Source organism: Juglans microcarpa x Juglans regia, chromosome 1S (genome assembly GCF_004785595.1).
Source record: "Juglans microcarpa x Juglans regia isolate MS1-56 chromosome 1S, Jm3101_v1.0, whole genome shotgun sequence".
Classification (NCBI taxonomy): Eukaryota; Viridiplantae; Streptophyta; class Magnoliopsida; order Fagales; family Juglandaceae; genus Juglans; species Juglans microcarpa x Juglans regia.
In genome coordinates, this window is record NC_054595.1 from 29,896,322 (window position 1) to 29,915,565 (window position 19,244).

The following is a 19,244-nucleotide window of genomic DNA, read 5'->3' on the forward strand; positions in this document are numbered from 1 at the left end:
TATTTACATTAGAATAACTATTTTTTTATTATATAATAATAAAATAATATAAGATAAATTTAATTTTGATTATTTACATTAAATTTTTACATTAGATTATACATTTATTCATTATATAGTAACGAATAATTAATAATTTTAAAAATATTTAATTTTTTTAATTATTAATTTATTTTATTTTATTATATTTTACCATTCTATCTATTATATATTAATTAATCATCATATTCTTATTAAATTAATATATTATTAATTCAAATTAATATATTAATTGTGATAAAATATGTGATAGAAAGAAATGAAAAGATAAATAATTAATAAAATATATATTTGATGTATTTACAGTAATCTTTAAATTTAAAAAAAAAATTAGAAGTTCTTATAGCTAAATTTTAAATATTTAAAATTTAATTAATCTATTATGAATATATTTTATTTTTTAATAATTAAATATTTAATAGATTCAACTTTTAGTTAATCTAGGAGCAGCGTACATGTATATGCGTAGAGGGTATTGTTTTGTTCATGTAATTAATGATTAATGGGCACACGTGAACATATAAATTAGGGGGTACTGTATGTGTACGTACGTAGGTGATTTATCGGCCCGCGTAGAATGGAGATCTACAATGTTGCAAGCAATAAGGTGGGGGAGCATGCAGCTAGCTAGCTAGCTGGCTGTTAAGTTGCGGATGAAGTAGTACTGCTGTTAGATCATTGCATCCCGTGATCAATTCATACCACTCATGCATGCATCAGAGAGATTTTCAGTCGGGGCAGGCCGCCAGTACTTGATCATCTTCATTCTAGCCGGACTATGTATATAATGCAACGCCTCTTTAAACTGAAGTGCAGGGATCAGCTAGCTAGTACTCTCTGGCAATTGAGTTGGCAACTTTAAAGCAATATTTGATGTGACAAGTACCATAATTCATCTATTATTGCTCATGTATGTGTGTGTACTATCATTATTCGTGTATATATATACACATCGGCAGTGGAGCAACGTGTAGGCACGTTTGTCTATTTGGGAGAATTTTTTTTTAGAAAACAGTAATTCTACAAAAGATAAAAATAATATAATATTTTATTTAAAATTAATTTGTGAGCAGTTCAATACATCGAAGTAAAAAACTACCAGTCAATGACCGTAAAAATTAAAGATAGCTTAAATCATATGACATTTAGGATTAACAGAAATGCTATACCCATCGAAGTTGAGTCCCGAAAATGTGTTTAGAAGTTTTTTTTTTTATTTAGTGATTAAGTAAGTATTTTTTAATGATGTTTTAAATTTTTTATTTTTTTAAATATTTATGATGATTAAAAAAATACATAAAAAATTAGAAAAGAAAAATAAAAAAGTGAAATGCACTTATCATGACACTTTTTCGGTGGTTGTAGTGCTACTCTAGGATTAATTCAATTTTCACTAAAAAGAACAAAATATACCTACTTTGAAACAAAGATATCAATATTATATGTAGAGCTGTGATATAATATTGTTGGTGAAGATATATATATACATACATATATATATATATATATATATATGGAATTTGAGGACTGCCAACCTTTTAAGCAATATATATGTGCTTAAAATGTTTTTGCCACATTTGACCCATTTACATCAAAAGACAAATAAACCCTCACTTAAACGGACACAAAGAACATAACACAAGAGTAAAAATGACATAACACACAAAACATGAACTACTCATATAGATGAACAAAAACACAAATGACCCATTGCCCTGTTTGTTTTCGCAGATGAGTTGAGATAAAAGTTGAAAGTTGAATAAAATATTGTTAGAATATATTTTTTTAATATTATTTTTATTTTAGGGTTTGAAAATGTTGAATTGTTTATTTTATTTTAAGTGAGAATTTAAAAAAGTTGTAATGATTAAATGGGATTAGATGAGATGTGAATAATTATGAAAATAAACGAGACACTGACACAATATGATTGACGTACATACACAAACTGTCAAAACACAAAAAAAAAAAAAAAAAAAAGAAAAGGAAAAAACCATATTTTTTAAAAAGGACAGAAACGTAATAAGATCAATCAAGATATGGCATAAATGGAAAAAATGGATAAAAAAAAAGTGTCAAACACTAAATACCATTCATTCACTTATAGCCACTTTTAAGATACACATATAAGGGATATATATATATATATATATTTATTTTTTTTTTTTAAAAAAAGGATGGAATCTCCATAAATTTTATTAAGCCCCACTTATAGCGAACAATTAAAACCTCCATTTCCAAACCAAACTTTGAAAATTCAACAACAAACTATCACCGACAGCTTATATATATATATATATATATATATATATATATAGATAATGATGACGAGGATGAGGGAGAGAATACTAGATCAGCTGGGACAAAGTATAAACCAAAGGGAAGACGTACGGCTAGCTATCTCATATATATATAAAATGAGAAAGATCGCGCCCGGGCCAGAGCTAAAAATAAAAGAGCCCGTGAGGAGCTTTTGGAGGGAGTCATTCCAAAATGATCACATGAGCTAGCTAGCTAGCTAGCTATTAACATCGTTATTAATTTGGTTGCTTCCCCCGGCCCCTACCTCGCTTCTTACGATGGCCAATTTCACTCCCTAGCTCCTTCCCTCCCCAATATCACGAGCTTATGATTCTCTCTTCGAGTCAACTTGTGCCAACCACCTCATTCCCCTTCTTCATTTCCATTTATGTCCCTTCTCTTCCCCTCCTTTTCTAGAACCCTTGATTTACTTTCATGTTTAATTAATCAAGTGGGCTTCAGATATCCAACGAATATGCCTGCACATAATTACTAATTGCGTGGTTTTCATCACTCTTTTTGCATGTCACTTCCATTTATCTATAATTGATTATAGTAATAAAACAGATTTACCAAATTAGATTGACTCAATACTTTAAAATGAAGACAATATTTTTTTTTAATATATATATATATATTTATAGATATAAATCTCCAGCCTTGGAGCCGGGGGTCTTCAAGTGGTGATCCTGAGTTACTTATAAAAAGAAAAAGGGTATTGGATTACTCTCAAATTAGGGTTTGAAACTTGGAAGATTGATCTGATCAGTTCGACACTTGAAGGCGATAATTAATAGGCCACAGTCTATATATGTGACTGCTGATCAGGAATATATATAATAATTAATTAGTTATTTCCTGATGATCTGCAGTAGTAATCTTCCTTCATTTTTCTTCTGCATGGTCTAAAAAACTTCTTTAATTATATATGTTTTCAAACAATTCTAGCTTTCGGATTAATTGGTATCAAAAGGGCAGTTCGGTAAGTTGAGGTATAATTTGTTTTGTATATTGTTGCGAAGAAACTGAGGCAGTCATGTGCCGGGCAGCAAACAGGAAATCATGATATCTATCGATTTGAGAGCTCATCGATCTCCTATTTTAAACAGCTCGATCGAGAGCTAGCTTCGCAGATCAGTTCATAGATCCAATTAATGAGATGATCAAAGAGAGAGCTGAAAGAAAGATAAAGATCAGATCGAGAATTAATCCATGGTTTCTAGGGAGCACAAGCTGAGAGAAGCAATGCATGAGAAGCTGCAACTACTCCGTTCCATTACTAACTCTCATGCTGTAATTTTCCCTGCATTCTTTCCCGAGGCCTTTGCTTTCATTGGCTTTCTTGTCAATTACCTATTCTCATGGATTAACTAGGTCTTTTTATATAGTAGTACTGTTCTCCATCTTTTTTCTTTTTCTTTTTCTGTGATTGGAATCTTGGTTTTCCAGTACCTCTGATCTTCTTTCATGTCCTCCCTAAGTACTTCTGCAGTACTGCTACGCATTCACCTTATAAGACTCCTACATAGATCGATTGAGTACTATAAAACATTTAAGTTACCAGCTAGCCGGGTATATCATCATAAAATGAAATGAGGCGGTGATATATACATACATATATATATATATATATAGCTGCAGCTAGCAACCTAGCTAGAGATAATTAATAATCTCTAATTTTAAATGTCAGTCTTCTAGGATCGCACAAATTTATAACATCTACGTACGTTTATGCATGTTTGGCTGCAGCTTAACGATTCCACAATCGTTTTAGATGCATCAAAGTACATTGAAGAGCTAAAACAGAAAGTGGAAATACTGAATCAAGATTTAGAGGCTGCACAAGCCTCAAGTGATCAAAACCCACTGCCTGTGGTACGTACTATATTCAAACAGCGCTATATATACTCGGCGGCCGGCTTGATCTCCCCCAACCCCCGGCCAGTCCTTCCAATTGGAATTCGTTTTCTTATTCTCCTAATTCCATTTTTTACCTTTAACATCTCTTTTTCTTATCCAGGCTACGGTGGAAACCCTAGAGAAGGGCTTCCTAGTAAATGTATCATCGGATCATAAACGTTGCCCAGGCCTGCTTGTCTCAATATTGGAAGCTTTTGAAGAACTGGGTCTTAATGTTCAGCAAGCTAGGGTTTCTTGTGCAGATAATTTCCTGTTACAAGCAGTTGGAGAAGTAAGAAAATGAACTTATATAAGACGTACTTATAATACCGTGAATATATATATATATATATATATACACACACCCATGCAGCTTTGCGTTTGTGCATTTTCTCTATAACTAGCAGTAATTTACAAGGACGTGGACATTTTTTTCAGAATGAAGAACAAGCCGAAAGCAATGATGTTCAAGTGGTGAAAGAAGCAATGGTGCAGGCTATTAAGAACTGGAGTACTGGAAGTACTGAACTAGAATAGCCCAAACATCTAGTACTGCTGTTACATAAATATATTATATATTCTAATTTGCTTTTACTAATTATTTCTCCCGTTTGAATTATTTTCGTTGGTGGGCAGTGTTGTTAATTAATCAAGAACCAAGCTTGTAAAATTGTATTAGGAATTGGTTGAAGTTTGAAGATCAAGAACAAGCACCAATTAATTAGTAACAAAAGAACTATAAGTTTGTCGGAAATATTAACTTGACCTTGAGCATGCAGCCAGCGCCGAGATACTGATCACGACTACCATATATATGCTTAATTAATATGGTATTGTAAGTTTTGTAAGCAACAGTACTTTCTGCTTTAAGAATTTCGATAGAATCTCAGTCTGCTTACTTTATATGGGTACTGCTCCTTCTAATTCAACCTTTTGATATATAGTTGCATGAGTACTTATGTAATTTCCATTTGTACGTACGTATCTTCGACGATCGAATTAATTTACTCATGCCATGCATGTAGCTAGAGACCATATATACTTGCAAATAAATCTAATTAAAACTCGATACGAAATAGTACTACTACAGCATGTGTTATATATATATATATATAGCTAGCTAGCTAGCTATTTTTATCTATTGCATGAATAAATGTACGCAAAATACAATGCCAACATTCTGTCTAGTAATGTCCTTATATATATATATATATATATATATATATATATATTATTTAACAGTGAAGTACTCAAATTTGTGTGGCTTCCATCATCGAAGTCATCGTTATCGATCTGCACGTTCAGAGCTAGAGATGTGCAGGAACAAACATCTGAGATATTGATACTCTCTAGCTAAATTAAACGTCAAGAGCTGGCACTGGATGAATTCAAAAACCTAAGCATCGTGTAATGATCATGTTCACAAAACTTGTGCAAGTAGATTTCGTACTTAATTGTGGGCTGCCTGCAGTGACAATCATGAGTTCACATGCAATATTATTGTCAACTTTGTCTTTAATTAGGTTATAAACTCCCAGTATAGCAAGAGAAACGTCTCCAGATCAAGCTAGACATCCGTGACTTGAGCTCTCTGATCTTCATGGTTCAACTCTGGTTCATGTGTTATGCATGCTTGGTGTCCCTTGGTGACGTTTTACATGATACATCCAAGTAGTACGTACTCCAGCATATTCTTAATTAAGAATGTACGTATTTATAAGACATATATAGAAAAAGACACTTCATTTAGATTTTTTCATTTATGAGATATACCTGGATAGGGTCTCCAGAGAAACTTTAATTTTTCATTTATGAAATAATTAAAAATAATATTATTTAATTTTTTTCATTTATAAGAACAATAATATTAATATAATAATAATAATAATAATATATTATTATTATTATTATTATTATTATGTACATGTCTAATTGGTCTCATAAAGGGCGGAGCTATGTATGCCCTATTATAATTTTAATATAATGAGTTCTAAACATTTGATTTATTATATGTTCAATAATTTTACATTTTCTGTTTCCTTCATTTTTTTTCAGTTATAGTTATAATCATTTATAAAATTTGTTGAATAAAGTTATGATTATGATTATATCTATTATATATACTTGTTGCTCTAATTTATATGCATCTTAAAATTCATATTTACTATATAAAAAATGCAGTAGCACTTTCGACAGAAAATCGTAAACCTTACCTAGTGTCTGTAATATATACACGCTTAAAAGATTTTCCAATTAAGACAGAAAGAGCAAAGAGAACTATATCCGGCCCCTCCCCCATTTTGAGTTATTTTCTTTTTATTATATTTCATAATTTATTTGGATGGCTTATATGAATATTTTTAAAAATGACACGTGTCAATTTCTAGTTATTTGATCAAACATAGACCTTGTACCAGCTGTAAGTTTTAGAGTGGTTTTAAAATGAAATCATAAACAAGATATTGGAAGGGGTGGTCTGCGAAAACAGTAGTAGTATGGCCCAAATGAATTGAAGGTGGTTGGATGGAGAACAAGAGTTCAAGCCAGGTCCGTCGTGGGCCACAACGGGAAGTAGTCAGGCCCAAAGAGAAGCCTGCAGCGGATTAAAAGAGTAAAGCCACCCTGCGTGCCTGGGACGCCACCCACCGTCGCATCCCAGTCCCCGCTTTCCCCCCGCCTCTGGGTCCTTCCTCTCTCTCTCTCTCTCTCTCTCTCTCTCTGTTTCTCACAGTGAGTTCGACCCAAATTCCTTGACTCAGAACTTCCCGCCACTCCATTATTAGCTTCCTCCAAAATCTACTCTCTCTCTCTCCTACTGTAGTCTCTAACAATATAATAGTAGACAGATTCTCACAATCGCAGGCAGTTTTAGGAGCTGATTAATGAAATAAATCAAGATTCGTAGAAATGGGTGCTAAGAAACGTCGCCAACCCCTCAGAATACCCCTCTCCGACTCTACCAACCTCAACATCCCATCTACCATTCTCACTCTCTCAACTCCTTTCCCCCTTTCCCGTCATGCCAATGTTTTCCACGCTTTCAACAGCGACGACCCTACCTCCTTTTCTTCTCCTCCGCCACAGTCGCTAAATGCTTCCTCAGTTCACGGTTATTCTCCTCTTCATCTCCTCTCTTTTTTTGTTTGTTTGTTTATCTGCATTGCATTCGCGATTCTACACTAGGGTTTAGCTTTCTATTATTTTTACGTGATTTTGGAGTTTGAATTGACCCAGTCATTGTTCGTACAAATTGTTGATAGCTATCTGAGTTTGGATTTTTGGTTTGGGCAATTGATTTACTAGTTTAGACGATGACTCATTTAGTGAACATATTTTGATATTTAGGCATTCCTCGCCTGGAATTGTTTGTTTAGCTTAATTGTTGGAACTTTTGCTGCTCTGACGAGTTTGTACTCATATTTGAAGGGTCTCTTTGATACTAGCGTGCTTATATTACGAATTCCTCGGGTGTTCCCACACCCACCCCACCACCCCCCCCCCCCCCCCCCCCCCCCCCCCCCCCCCCCCCCCCCCCCCCCCCCCCCCTCTGCGCTCAGCAACATTGTCCTTGTTTTGTGACGCTGTTTTGCAACCTATATATTCTGATTCTGCAACTAGTGAATGTATCCTCTGTTATGGATTTAGGTATTGGTACTTGTGAGATATCCGAGACTTGTTCAGTTTATGGTCGACGAAAGACTACAGATAAACAAAACGGTAAAGCGAGATCAATTGCTGCACCTTCGAGTTGCCCTCCTGCAGTAAAGACCCAGCAGGCTATCCGGTAAATCACAACATTTTTCATTCGTATGGTCTTTCTGTAATCTGTGATTCATTTCAATTAATCTTTGACAATTGTAGAAGTGTTGAAGAGGATTAGCTATCATTATAATACTATGTATAGGAGAGGCTGCAGAAGTGTTGTATGCTTTGTACGGATTGATCAGGATCCAGTGTATTCTTCAGTGTTACTAAATAATTCAACATGGGACTAAAGTGGTTTGAGTTTGAAGGCCAGAAAAATTTCCTAATTTTTATTCACTGAACTGCTTTGGGCAATACATGATGGATTTTTTGCTATTTTGGAAAGAACCCATAGGTGACCTACATGATTAATATGTGTATGATCTTGTGTTTTTTGAACTATCAATATTATTTCTTCAAATCCAATCTTTTAGAGGTATGCCGGCCAGTGGAAACTTGTGATTTATAGAATATGAAGACTTGAGGGCTTACTTATAAAGAAAAAACGGAAGGAGACTTGGGGGCTTAAAAATATAAGTCTTATGCATCCCCATAAAGTGAAGTCACCATTATTATTACTATTATTATTTATTTAAGTAAAATCTCTATTAGTTTTGTTAGATGTGATTCTTGAATGAAGAACTTTAAATACACAATACGCTGTTTTTTGTTGTATATTGTTTTGTAATATTCTTTTTCCACTTTTCATCACCATTGGGGCCGATTTGCCCTGACTGTGATCATGTTTTTTTCATTAACGTCCAGTATGTTTATTAACACCACTGTGAATGTCCCTTGCCTTCTTATTAGGAAAAGAATAAACAAAGATAGAGACAAAGGTCAATCAGAAGCAAGTATCGCACCTCCTAAAAAGGTTTGTTTAAACGCTTTGTCACGGATTTCTTTTTATTTTGGGCATGGTATACTGTCTCCACCCCCCTTTTTTTTTAAGTTTTATCTTTGACATTGACCCTGTTTCTACTCTCTTACTTCAATAGTCAAACACTAATGTCAGACTAAAGTAATTTGGCTTATATCGTATGGGATTTTTGTTCTTCACCCTTCTGTAATGCAACTGATTGTTTAAGTGGGTCCCCCCCTCCCTGTTTATTCACTTCTCACTTCATCAAAAAGTATAGACAGTCTAAAGGGGTGCAGACTTTTTTGGTACTATGAGTTATGCTATGTTTGTCACACATTACAGAGTATATGCTGTATAAAAAGATCCAAACATTTACTGCTGAAACCGGGGAGATATTTCACGGAGATTTTCACTGTATTTAAGTATTTATAGTGTAGTTAACTACTGCATTATGCCATATACTGTTAAGTCTGTTTTGTCTCTGCAAGACTGCAATTCTTGCTTGTTTTAGCGTTTGCATCTTAAATCAGGTTTCAATAAGAGTGTACATTAGTAAATAATTAGCTATATTCCAATTGGCCTGTGATATATCTGCAGAAGCGGTGTCGTGTAGATGTTTCAAACCATGACTTGCCCCAAGACTTCATTAAGCAGCAGAGGCAATACTTTGCAGAGATTGATGCCTATAAACTGGAAGAGGAAGAGGTTGAATCAGGTGAACAGTTAGAGTAGATGGAAGAGATATTGTACAACATTTTGCATAAGCAATCAAGGCAGACCAACCCTTCAATTTTCATTGTATAGTCACAGTAGGATACTCCTCATGAATACTGGACTAAGTACCATTCCATTCCCAATTATATACGTAAAACCATCGAGGTGCTTGATAATGTCTTTTAGATTGTCTAATGTAGGTCCTTTTGTAGGATCATATTCTGTGGACTTCAATCTCAACACTATTTGCTGTTTTTGCAATTAATTGCTTCATGGTCTCATGCTGTTGTTTGGCTCTGATGAGTAATTAGGAAAACAGTCACATGAGGTGTATGTAAGGCTTCTGCTTTGTGGAATACAATGTAGTTCAAGTATAGTTTGGAAATTCTCGGCCTCAGGTACTTGTAAAGCTATTGATACTCTCACATATTCGTGTTTTTTTTCAATCCATTCAGTTGATGGCCCCTATAATTCTCTAGGTGTCCAAAACACGTTTATATGATAGAAGAATATAGAGTGATGCTTGAGTCGGTTGCATTACTTCTGCAGATTTTCCATCAATTTTATGGAACTACTTTTATGCAGCAGTCTCTACAATTCTGTTTGTGCTACTCGAATTAATACACGAAAGTTAGTGTTACTTTTTCGATTAAGAAAATGGTGTAGGTTAAGTCGTTAATATTGGAGCGAATTGGAGGTGACAGACACAGGATTCGGACTTTAAAAAACAAAATATAGAGCTAAATTTCTCTTTTTCTAGTAACGGATCGGAAGCATTCATAATTTCGGGTGCTTTGCAGGATTTTTGAACTTCAGGAAATGAGATTTAGGCCTCGTGTTGGTCAGATGAGATAAGAGTTGAAAGTTGAATAAAATAATATTAAAATATAATTTTTTAATATAATTTTTATTTTGAGATTTGAAAAAATGGAATTATAAATTATATTTTGTGTGAGAGTTTAAAAAATTGTAATGATTAAATAAGATGAGTTGAGACAGTTTAGTTACTAACGAGACCTTAGTTTCTACAAGTCCAGGAAAAGCTGGAAAATGTCCAAAGTTGACCACTTGGATTACTGAGTTTAAGCTACTTTTTAAGCCCAAACTTCTGTTGAGTCGGATTAGGCTGTTCCAACTAGCTCAAGTCGAAGTAACGCCATTCCAACTTCTTTTCGTGCGTAAGCGCGGGGGACATAGAACTGATAGAAGTTTCTTTCCCCCCTCCCCGCGGTTTGGGAAATGGACTTCTTTCCCCATTCGGACTTTAATATGAAAATTAGTAATAATTTGGGATGTAAAGCGTACAATATCTGATAATTTGAAAACAGAAAATGTTTTAAGCAGGTTGTTATGAACTCTATTCATTCCGTCTTCTATATTTTTACCCTCTCTCTCTCTCTCTCTCTGTCTCTCTCTGCTGGGACTCAAGTCTAAACGCCCATTATTTAATATCCTGGCACTTTCAATGGATTCATCATCCTATCTTTTAAAATGCATCACCAAAATTTACTTTTTCTATTTTACATATTGACTTTTACAATATGTCATCCATCAACTTATTTATTTTTTCTTTATATCATTTAAATATTATACTTTTTAATACTTTTTATTCATTTTAAATATGTTCTCTAATTATCAATAATATCTTTATATCTTTTGATATTTGCAATACATCTCCATATATAATGTCATATAATTATGTTTTATTTTAAATTAATCTAAATTTATAAACTAAACCAAAATATAACTTAATTTAAAAAAAGATTATATAATAAAAATATTCTCAAAATATATACAATGGGGTTGTTGCAAGTCTACAAGGACAAACCGATTGGAGTCTATCATATTCAGTTTTTTTTTTTTTTTTTTTGATATGCAGCTTTTATTTATTTTTATTCATATGTAGCTTGCTTTTATATATATAGACCGAATATTGGAGTCATTCTAGCCAACACAGAGGAAAGCGTGGGAACAAGAGAGAGAAAGGGGCCTGAAAAAGAAAATAGAAAAACAGGAAGAAATGGAGAAAATTAGCCACTGAAGAGAGAAATTAATTTAAAATGTTTAAACTATGAATAGCGTCCTCTACCTGTAGCGAAATTACTGTAACAAAATCTATAATAAAGATGATATAAAAGATCCATTGGACCTCACTTTTGTACAAATTTCTTTATATTTTAAAGGTAACTTTATTTTACAACATCATTGGGAGTGCTCTTAGCTAGCAGCTGGGTTTTCTTGTGTCGTAGGGCGATCTGTGACGCAGCATGACAACTTTATAAACTTCAATTGGAAGTAATGAATTTGCAGCCGCTGCAGGTGAGGACCTTTGTTTATATATATATATATATATATATGAATGATCGATACTGCTCAACGTTGACATAGCTAGCTACCACATTCTCACTCTACTACAGTATTAATCCTTATCGTCCAGTTCTACAATTCATGATCATATGAATATTCCATAATTGTCTGGATCATACACACACACACATATAGACATTGCCTTCTCAGTCGCCGGCATATTTATTTAATCGCATTACCTGTTGTTGGTTCGATTGGTGCATATATATATATATATATATATATGCATACTGTTGTCCGCACGGAGGGAGAGCATAAGTTCACTCAAGGGCTTCCTTCGGTTTCTTCCTCTTTATTTTTAGGGAAATTCTAAATGTAATTAAAAAAAAATTATTAAAAATCATAAAATTCAAAATTCAAAATGTCAATTTCAAAATATAATTAATAAAATGAGTCTTACAAATAAAAGTGTCACTACTCTTATTTTTATCATGCTTCCTACATTAATGACAGTACGTATATAACACATATCAGCGCTTTTTTTTTCGAAAAAGTCACAATAATTATTAGCTTGGATTGGCTGTAAGTGAATGTCCAATTAATTAATAGTGCAATTAGGTCATGACCTTGTCAGGATCATTCATGCATGCAAGTTGCATGCAGTACTACTGCAGCTCATGAACATGACATCTCCTTGTCACCCCTTTAAATATGATCAAGATTGAACGTTCAATAGCAATTCTACGATGAGTGGAGCAAGGTATCGCAATTCATGTTATCTTTTACACCATGGTCCATGTATATATAATATTTATAAGTTAGCTAGCTAGCAGCTAGGTAGGGAGCTTTTCTACTAGAATAATGATATATACACAATACATTATACAACATATTATTTAACAATGTTATAAAATGAGATATTTTTGTAAAATGATGTTACTTTTATAAAATGTTTTACAAAAATACCCTTTATTTAAAACATAGTTATATAAATTATTGTGAAAAATATTGTATGTAAATCATTTTCCTTTCTTACTATCCGTTCCTAGCTAGCTAACTAATCCCTTTATTATATATATATATATATATATTTATATATATATATATATATATATATAAATATATAAATATATATAGGAACAACAGTAGTACTCATGGCTACTTCGATAATTATCAATTAAGTCAGAGAAATCAAACTAATATATTCACGCATCTGCATGCTTAATTTGATGGACTTAATTCATAGGTAATTAATTTTTTGTTTTAAAAGATATCTCTTTGACTACTATAGACCTGGAACTAATTGTTGAATTGGATCTACTTATTCAACTCATTTTGTCCTAGGACAACACCGACCGTCGCATCTCAGGGGTCTGCGAACTTACCACTCTCGGTCCTCGGGTTTGCACCTATATCTGCCCTCAACGCCAACCTCTGCTTAACACGGGACTTACCAGGTACCTCACCTACTTGTCGAAAGATGATCCTGAACCAACCAAAGTAAAAACTCCGGGTCGGGGTTGTCTGAAAACAAAATAAGTTCAATAGGTTTACTCTGCTGACAAGGGTGTCTAATTGTTGTGAATTGCTTCTTCCCTGTTGAACTTATTTTGTTTTCAGACAACCCCCACCCGGAGTTTCTACTTTGGTTGATTCAGGATCATCTTTCGACAAGTAGGTGAGGTACCTGGTAAGTCCCGTGTTAAGCCGAGGTTGGCGTTGAGGGCAGATATAGGTGCAAACCCGAAGGCCGAGAGTGGTAAGTTTGCAGACCCCTGAGATGCGACGGTCGGTGTTGTCCTAGGACAAAATGAGTTGGATAGGTAGATCCAATTCAACAATTAGTTCCAGGTCGGCTATGCCGCCTGACATTGTTAATGAGGAAGACTGTGCTTTTGAAGCAGTCGAGTCTTCTGCTTTGGGATCATGGAAGATTCCAAATCTAGATGTTAATAAGCTCTATCGGACCAACTGGTTTGAAAGAACTTTGCACACAAGAAACTGCGTGCGTACTGTTGAACAAACTTATGCTATATCAAAATCCCAAGAAAAATGTTACCTGTTCCCAAAAGAACAGATGACTAAGTTCTTCCAGGATGGATTTAGATATATACATATTGGATCTGTCCAAATTACTGCCAAACCTTTAACAAGGAAAGGCATCGATGCATCCGTTCTTTTCTGTCTAAGGGATGCCAGATTCAATCATTTTGAAACAAGTATTCTCGGAATGATCCAATCGTCTTTAACGAACGGACCAGTCCATTTTAATTGTTATCCTGATTTAACTCTTGCTATTGATGATAATCATATTTCAAAATGTTTAACTTTAAATATTTTGACCTCTGGTTATGACATGCTTGAAGGGAGTAAACCTCTCACTTTGATTTACAGGATTTATTATCGTCTTTTAAAAACGAATTTAAATCCTAGAGCAATTGCAAAACCCATCCAGGGAAAAACTCTACTGATCCAGAGTTCAACCCCAGATGCGGAAGTTTCAACTCCAAGAATGATTTTTTGGAAAGACATAACTCTTCCCAAAGAATGGATCTTGGAAGAAGAAGTTCCTCCTATTGCTATCCCTCGAAACCCTATTGATAGTTATCCAAGTAACATTCAACAGTATCTGGATGGAACCATCAAAATTAGTTTTGAGCAGAACAGATCTCCAGGGCTAAGAAGAAATTCTTATGCTGGATCTAGTTCTTCTTTTGAAGGGTCAGAAATTCCAGTAAGAAGAGACCAAAATCTCAAACAATTTCTGGAAGATTCTGTTAAAACTACCCAACCTGTTAATCCTGCTTTAAAACTGAAAGGACTCTCTACGTCCTCTCAAGTTACTTCTGCTTTTTACTCAGCACAGGGTGCTGGTTCCTCTAAAGACCAGCCTATTCATAATGAAGCTGATAAAGAAGAGGAATCTTCTGAATCACCCACAGCCTCAGAAATGGTAGCCCCTGTTGCTCCCCAGATTCATCACAGTCTAACTGTGTTGAATAAGCCATTTGCGTTTGATCTTGTTTATCTTTTTGAAGAATACAAACTTTCAAAAAATAGTGCTAGGCGAAAAGCCTATCATACAAAGTATTCTGAAAAAGAAAAGCAACGTGTTAAACGGAAATAGAAAGAAGAAATGAATAAGCAGCAACAGCATATTCTTTTCTTTGATTTTGTTGAAAATATTTATGTTTCTAACAACACTTTAAACGTTGTTAAGACTGATTTTGTCCAGGAAGAAGGTAAGATGGTAGTTCAGTCAAGCCATCCACCTTTGGAGACTGTTCTCATCACCCACAAGAGAGTTGAGATATCTGCTTCACCTTTCAAAATCTCGGAAACTGTTTCCAGAGATCCTGAGAAGGACAAGATTCTCAAAGAAACAAAAAAAGTTATTTCTCAAAATAACTTTGTGAATCTTGCTCTTCATACGATCGGACAACAGTTAGATCGGATTGAAGAAAAGGTTGAAAAACCTGATCCTATTCCTTTGGTTTTAAATACAGATCAACCAAAGAAAATAATTGAAAAACCTTTGATTATCTTACCTGAAAGTCGAGCCAAAATTGGTTTTAAAAATCTTCAGGCACAGACTTTAGATAAGATTGATCAAATGCTTAATGATCTGAAAAAAGAACAGCCTTCTACTAGTGCTTTGTCTAACAAAGAAATAGAAGAAGAAGTTCTTGTTGAAACTACAGATGAGTCTTCTAACGATCACTCCTCTGAAGAAAAGGATCTTGATTTACTTGAAAACAATTTTCAAAATATTGTTTTAAAACCTGAAATCGCCACATTTTCTTCAAAAGGACCCAAACCAATGAGTCTGACGAAGAACTGGTATTCCAGGCCTACTCCTCCTGATTTACAGTTTGAAGAAAAAGTTTTTCAAAGCCAATCTTCTTACTCTGCTGACAAGGTTTACGAATGGAATATTGATGGTTTCTCTGAACAAGAGATCATGAATACCATGAGTAAATTGTCCCTTGTGGCAAATGCTTATGTGAATAATAATATCAGACAGCCTGATATTGTTAAGATTTTAACACAAGGTTTTTCCGGTGTTTTAAGAAACTGGTGAGATAAACACCTGACCAGAGATGCCAAGGAAACCATTCAGAATGTTGTCAAGCGTAATGATGAAGGGTTCCCTATTTTTGATGAAACCATTGGATCTGCTCAATCTGATGGAGTTAATACTTTGATTTATACAATTTTAAAGCATTTTATCGGCACACCATCTGATATAACCAGTCGTATCAGCGACCAGTTAAATAATCTTAGATGTCATCAGATGTCTGATTATAGATGGTACCAAGATGTTTTTATTTCCAAAGTAATGCTTCGTGATGATAGCCAGAAGCCTTACTGGAAGGAAAAATTTATTGATGGTTTACCTCGCTTGTTTGCCTATAAAGTGAAGGATGAACTTACTATTGCTGGGTCTCTTAATTACGATGCATACACCTATGGTGATATATGTGCAGTAATAAAGAAACTTGGTATTAGCATGTGTAATGATCAAAGGATACTCCGAGAGCAGATGAGAAATAGCAAGAAAGCCAAATACGAAATGGGAACATTTTGTGAACAATTTGGACTTCCTGCTATAGCTCCCTCTAAAAGGAGGCACAAGTTTTCTAAACCTCATGGTGGTATCAGGAGAAAACCCCATGATGAATTTTATAAGAAAACTTATAAAAAACCATTTTCTAAGCCATTTTCTAAGAAAAAGAAATCTAAAGATTCTTCTCAAGGAAAATGTTATATCTGTGGCAATTCAGGGCATTTTGCTAATAAATGTCCCCAGAAAGCCAAAAAAGATAAAAAATTTAAAAAGAAGCTTAATCAGTTGAATATTGATAACAATGATAAAGAAGAACTATTTCGACTCCTAGAAATAGCTTCGTCTTCATCATCTGATATCCTCGAGTTCAGTTCAAGTGATTCAGAATATCACTCAGAAACTGAATTTCCAGATTCTACTGGTCCTAAGCTAGGTTGCAATTGTAATGATACTTGTTGTCAGACTAAAGGAAAGACAATTCATACTCTGACCAAGTCTGCAGAACAGGAGAATTTATTGCTAACCTTGATTTCTCAAATTACAAATCCTGAGCTCAAAGAAGAATATCTTCTTAAGCTAAAAAAGCTTCTGGGTCGTCAAGAACCAGAACCTTCAAAACACAGGATTAGTTTTCAAGAAACCTTGGAAAGATTTCAAAAGAAAAAACCCAAGGAAATTTCTACTAATGATTTGTAACACGAAATAAATCTTGTTAAAAAAGAAATCGTTGAACTCAGATCTGAGGTTAATAACCTTAAGTCTGAAAATGAGATTTTAAAAACAAGAATTTTTAGTGTTCAAAATTGATAAACAACTTGATCAGGACATCCCTTCTGATAATGAGCAAACGAATGACTCTAGTTCTAGTCAACATGAGTTAGCTGCTGATAACCAGATTTGTTTAATCCATCATACCATTCCTCCGAAATGGTTTTCAAGGGTTACTATTGTGGTTGCCCATGATTTTCAATTTTCTGTAGTTGCTATGATTGATTCCGGATCAGACCTGAATTGTATTCAGGAAGGACTCATTCCTAGCAAGTATTTTGAAAAATCCTTTGAGAGATTGTTTTCTGCAAATGGATCTCAGATGAAAATTACTTTTGAGTTAAATAACGCTCATGTTTGCCAAAATAATGTTTGCTTTAAAATCCCTTCTGTTTTAGTCAAAAACATGTCTGACAAAGTGATTTTAGGCATTCCTTTTATTTCTGCTTTATATCCTTTTTTGACTGAAAAAGATGGTATTACTACCGACCCTTTTGGTCAAAAGGTCAAATTCAAATTTGCATCTCGCCAAGAGATTGATCAAGATAAAGGTTTGAAATCTTTACTTTTTACAAAACAAAAACATCTCAATTTCCTCAAACAGGAAATAAGATACAAAAAGATTTCTGAACATTTATCTTCGCCCATCTTGATTTCAAAAATTGATGATTTTAACAAGCGTCTTGTTTTTAATGTTTGTTCTGATTTACCAAATGCTTTTTGGCATAGGAAGAAACACATCGTTTCTCTACCCTATATAAAAAATTTTGATGAACGCACAATCTCCACTAAGGCCAGACCAATTCAGATGAATAGTCAGACTTTAGAATTCTGTAAAAAGGAGATTATTGATTTAATGAAAAAAGGCATAATTAGAGAGAGTAAGTCTCCTTGGTCTTGCCCAGCTTTTTATGTCCGAAAAAAGGCCGAACTAGAGAGAGGTACCCCTCATCTAGTCATTAATTACAAACTCTTGAACAAAATCTTACAGTGAATTAGGTACCCCATTATATATATATTCTCAATTAATAATGATGCCTCATGCATATTGAAACTTGAAAGGGAATATACCATATTGCATCCCTCTCCTTAGACTTCCGCCGGCCATTTTGAATTTAACAGTAAAGACAACCAATTAGCTTTCTATTATTTATTGTCTCTAGGCATCGATCCTTTTTGAACTTACACATTTGTGGGTTCGAGAAAGAGAAGGCTTGTCACTGATCCCACGTAGCCTCAATGTCGGATATAGGCCTCTCATGTGATCTAATAATTCATCCACCCTCATTGGCCATCATTTTGGAGAAGGGGAGAGCCTCATCATAACAACCAATATATATGGTGGGGCTTTCTGGGTTTTTTTTTTTTCGGGGGGTGGGTGGGGGTGGGAGGGGATATTGGCAAAAAGTCTGTCTCCCATTGAGACGATCGAGACGTGATCAAAATCTAGTAGCGTTCGGTCTCTTTCTTTCTGCAGGCCACAAATTAGAGGGAATCCAAACATGCCTACCTACCTATGCTTTGGACCATATGCACGCCTAGAGTAAGACCGGATCAAGATGAGGGATCTGGATACTATGCTTCTTGTTGCAGATGCCATTTGCCCTCGATGCCATGCAACAACTAATTAGCATTAATGCATATGCAAACCCCTTTTACCGCTTACGCATTGGAAATAGTGATCTATTCTTGTCCAATTTAAGTTCCAATGGTGTATTAGTTATTACAAAATTATATAGTACCTTAGTACTCAAGAAACTATATATATATATATATATATAAGCAGTGCATGGGATTGAGGGGAAATTAAACAGATCTAGAGTGGTTGGATCGATCTAACTCATTATGCGCGTGAGCATTAATATTTAAAATGGGGAACAAAAAACACGAGATTAATAGGGCTTAAAACTCTTTAATTGTCATCATATGACAACATGGCAGCAGTGCTGTACGTGTCGATGTAATTATAATATTGATCAAGGACATGCATACTGCAGGCGTGGAACAATCAACAATGAATGAATTATGACCTTCCCTAGTTAA

At 34.3% G+C, this 19,244-nt stretch overlaps 2 protein-coding genes across 5 annotated transcripts; both read left to right on the plus strand.

Annotated features, from left to right (window-relative positions):
• The first annotated feature begins 3,317 nt into the window (after nucleotides 1–3,317).
• LOC121245768 (transcription factor bHLH61-like) lies at nucleotides 3,318–4,967 on the plus strand. 3 transcript variants are annotated; one of them, XM_041143625.1, is made up of 5 exons: nucleotides 3,318–3,458; nucleotides 3,502–3,633; nucleotides 4,090–4,215; nucleotides 4,361–4,531; nucleotides 4,644–4,967. In XM_041143625.1, exons 2-5 carry the CDS (start codon nucleotides 3,553–3,555, stop codon nucleotides 4,647–4,649), a joined length of 384 nt encoding a protein of 127 aa, XP_040999559.1. In that variant the 5' UTR covers nucleotides 3,318–3,458; nucleotides 3,502–3,552; the 3' UTR covers nucleotides 4,650–4,967. The 3 variants fall into 3 exon arrangements, with proteins under 3 accessions (XP_040999559.1, XP_040999560.1, XP_040999558.1); XM_041143626.1 differs by having other exon boundaries at nucleotides 4,647–4,967; XM_041143624.1 differs by having other exon boundaries at nucleotides 4,678–4,967.
• A 1,932-nt stretch (nucleotides 4,968–6,899) lies between these two features.
• LOC121246849 lies at nucleotides 6,900–10,146 on the plus strand. Of its 2 annotated transcripts, none has more exons than XM_041145151.1 (4): nucleotides 6,900–7,348; nucleotides 7,885–8,023; nucleotides 8,794–8,903; nucleotides 8,936–9,018. In XM_041145151.1, exons 1-4 carry the CDS (start codon nucleotides 7,147–7,149, stop codon nucleotides 9,001–9,003), a joined length of 519 nt encoding a protein of 172 aa, XP_041001085.1. In that variant the 5' UTR covers nucleotides 6,900–7,146; the 3' UTR covers nucleotides 9,004–9,018. The 2 variants fall into 2 exon arrangements, with proteins under 2 accessions (XP_041001085.1, XP_041001084.1); XM_041145150.1 differs by lacking the exon at nucleotides 8,936–9,018 and adding an exon at nucleotides 9,443–10,146 and having other exon boundaries at nucleotides 7,039–7,348; nucleotides 8,794–8,857.
• The last annotated feature ends 9,098 nt before the right edge of the window (nucleotides 10,147–19,244 follow it).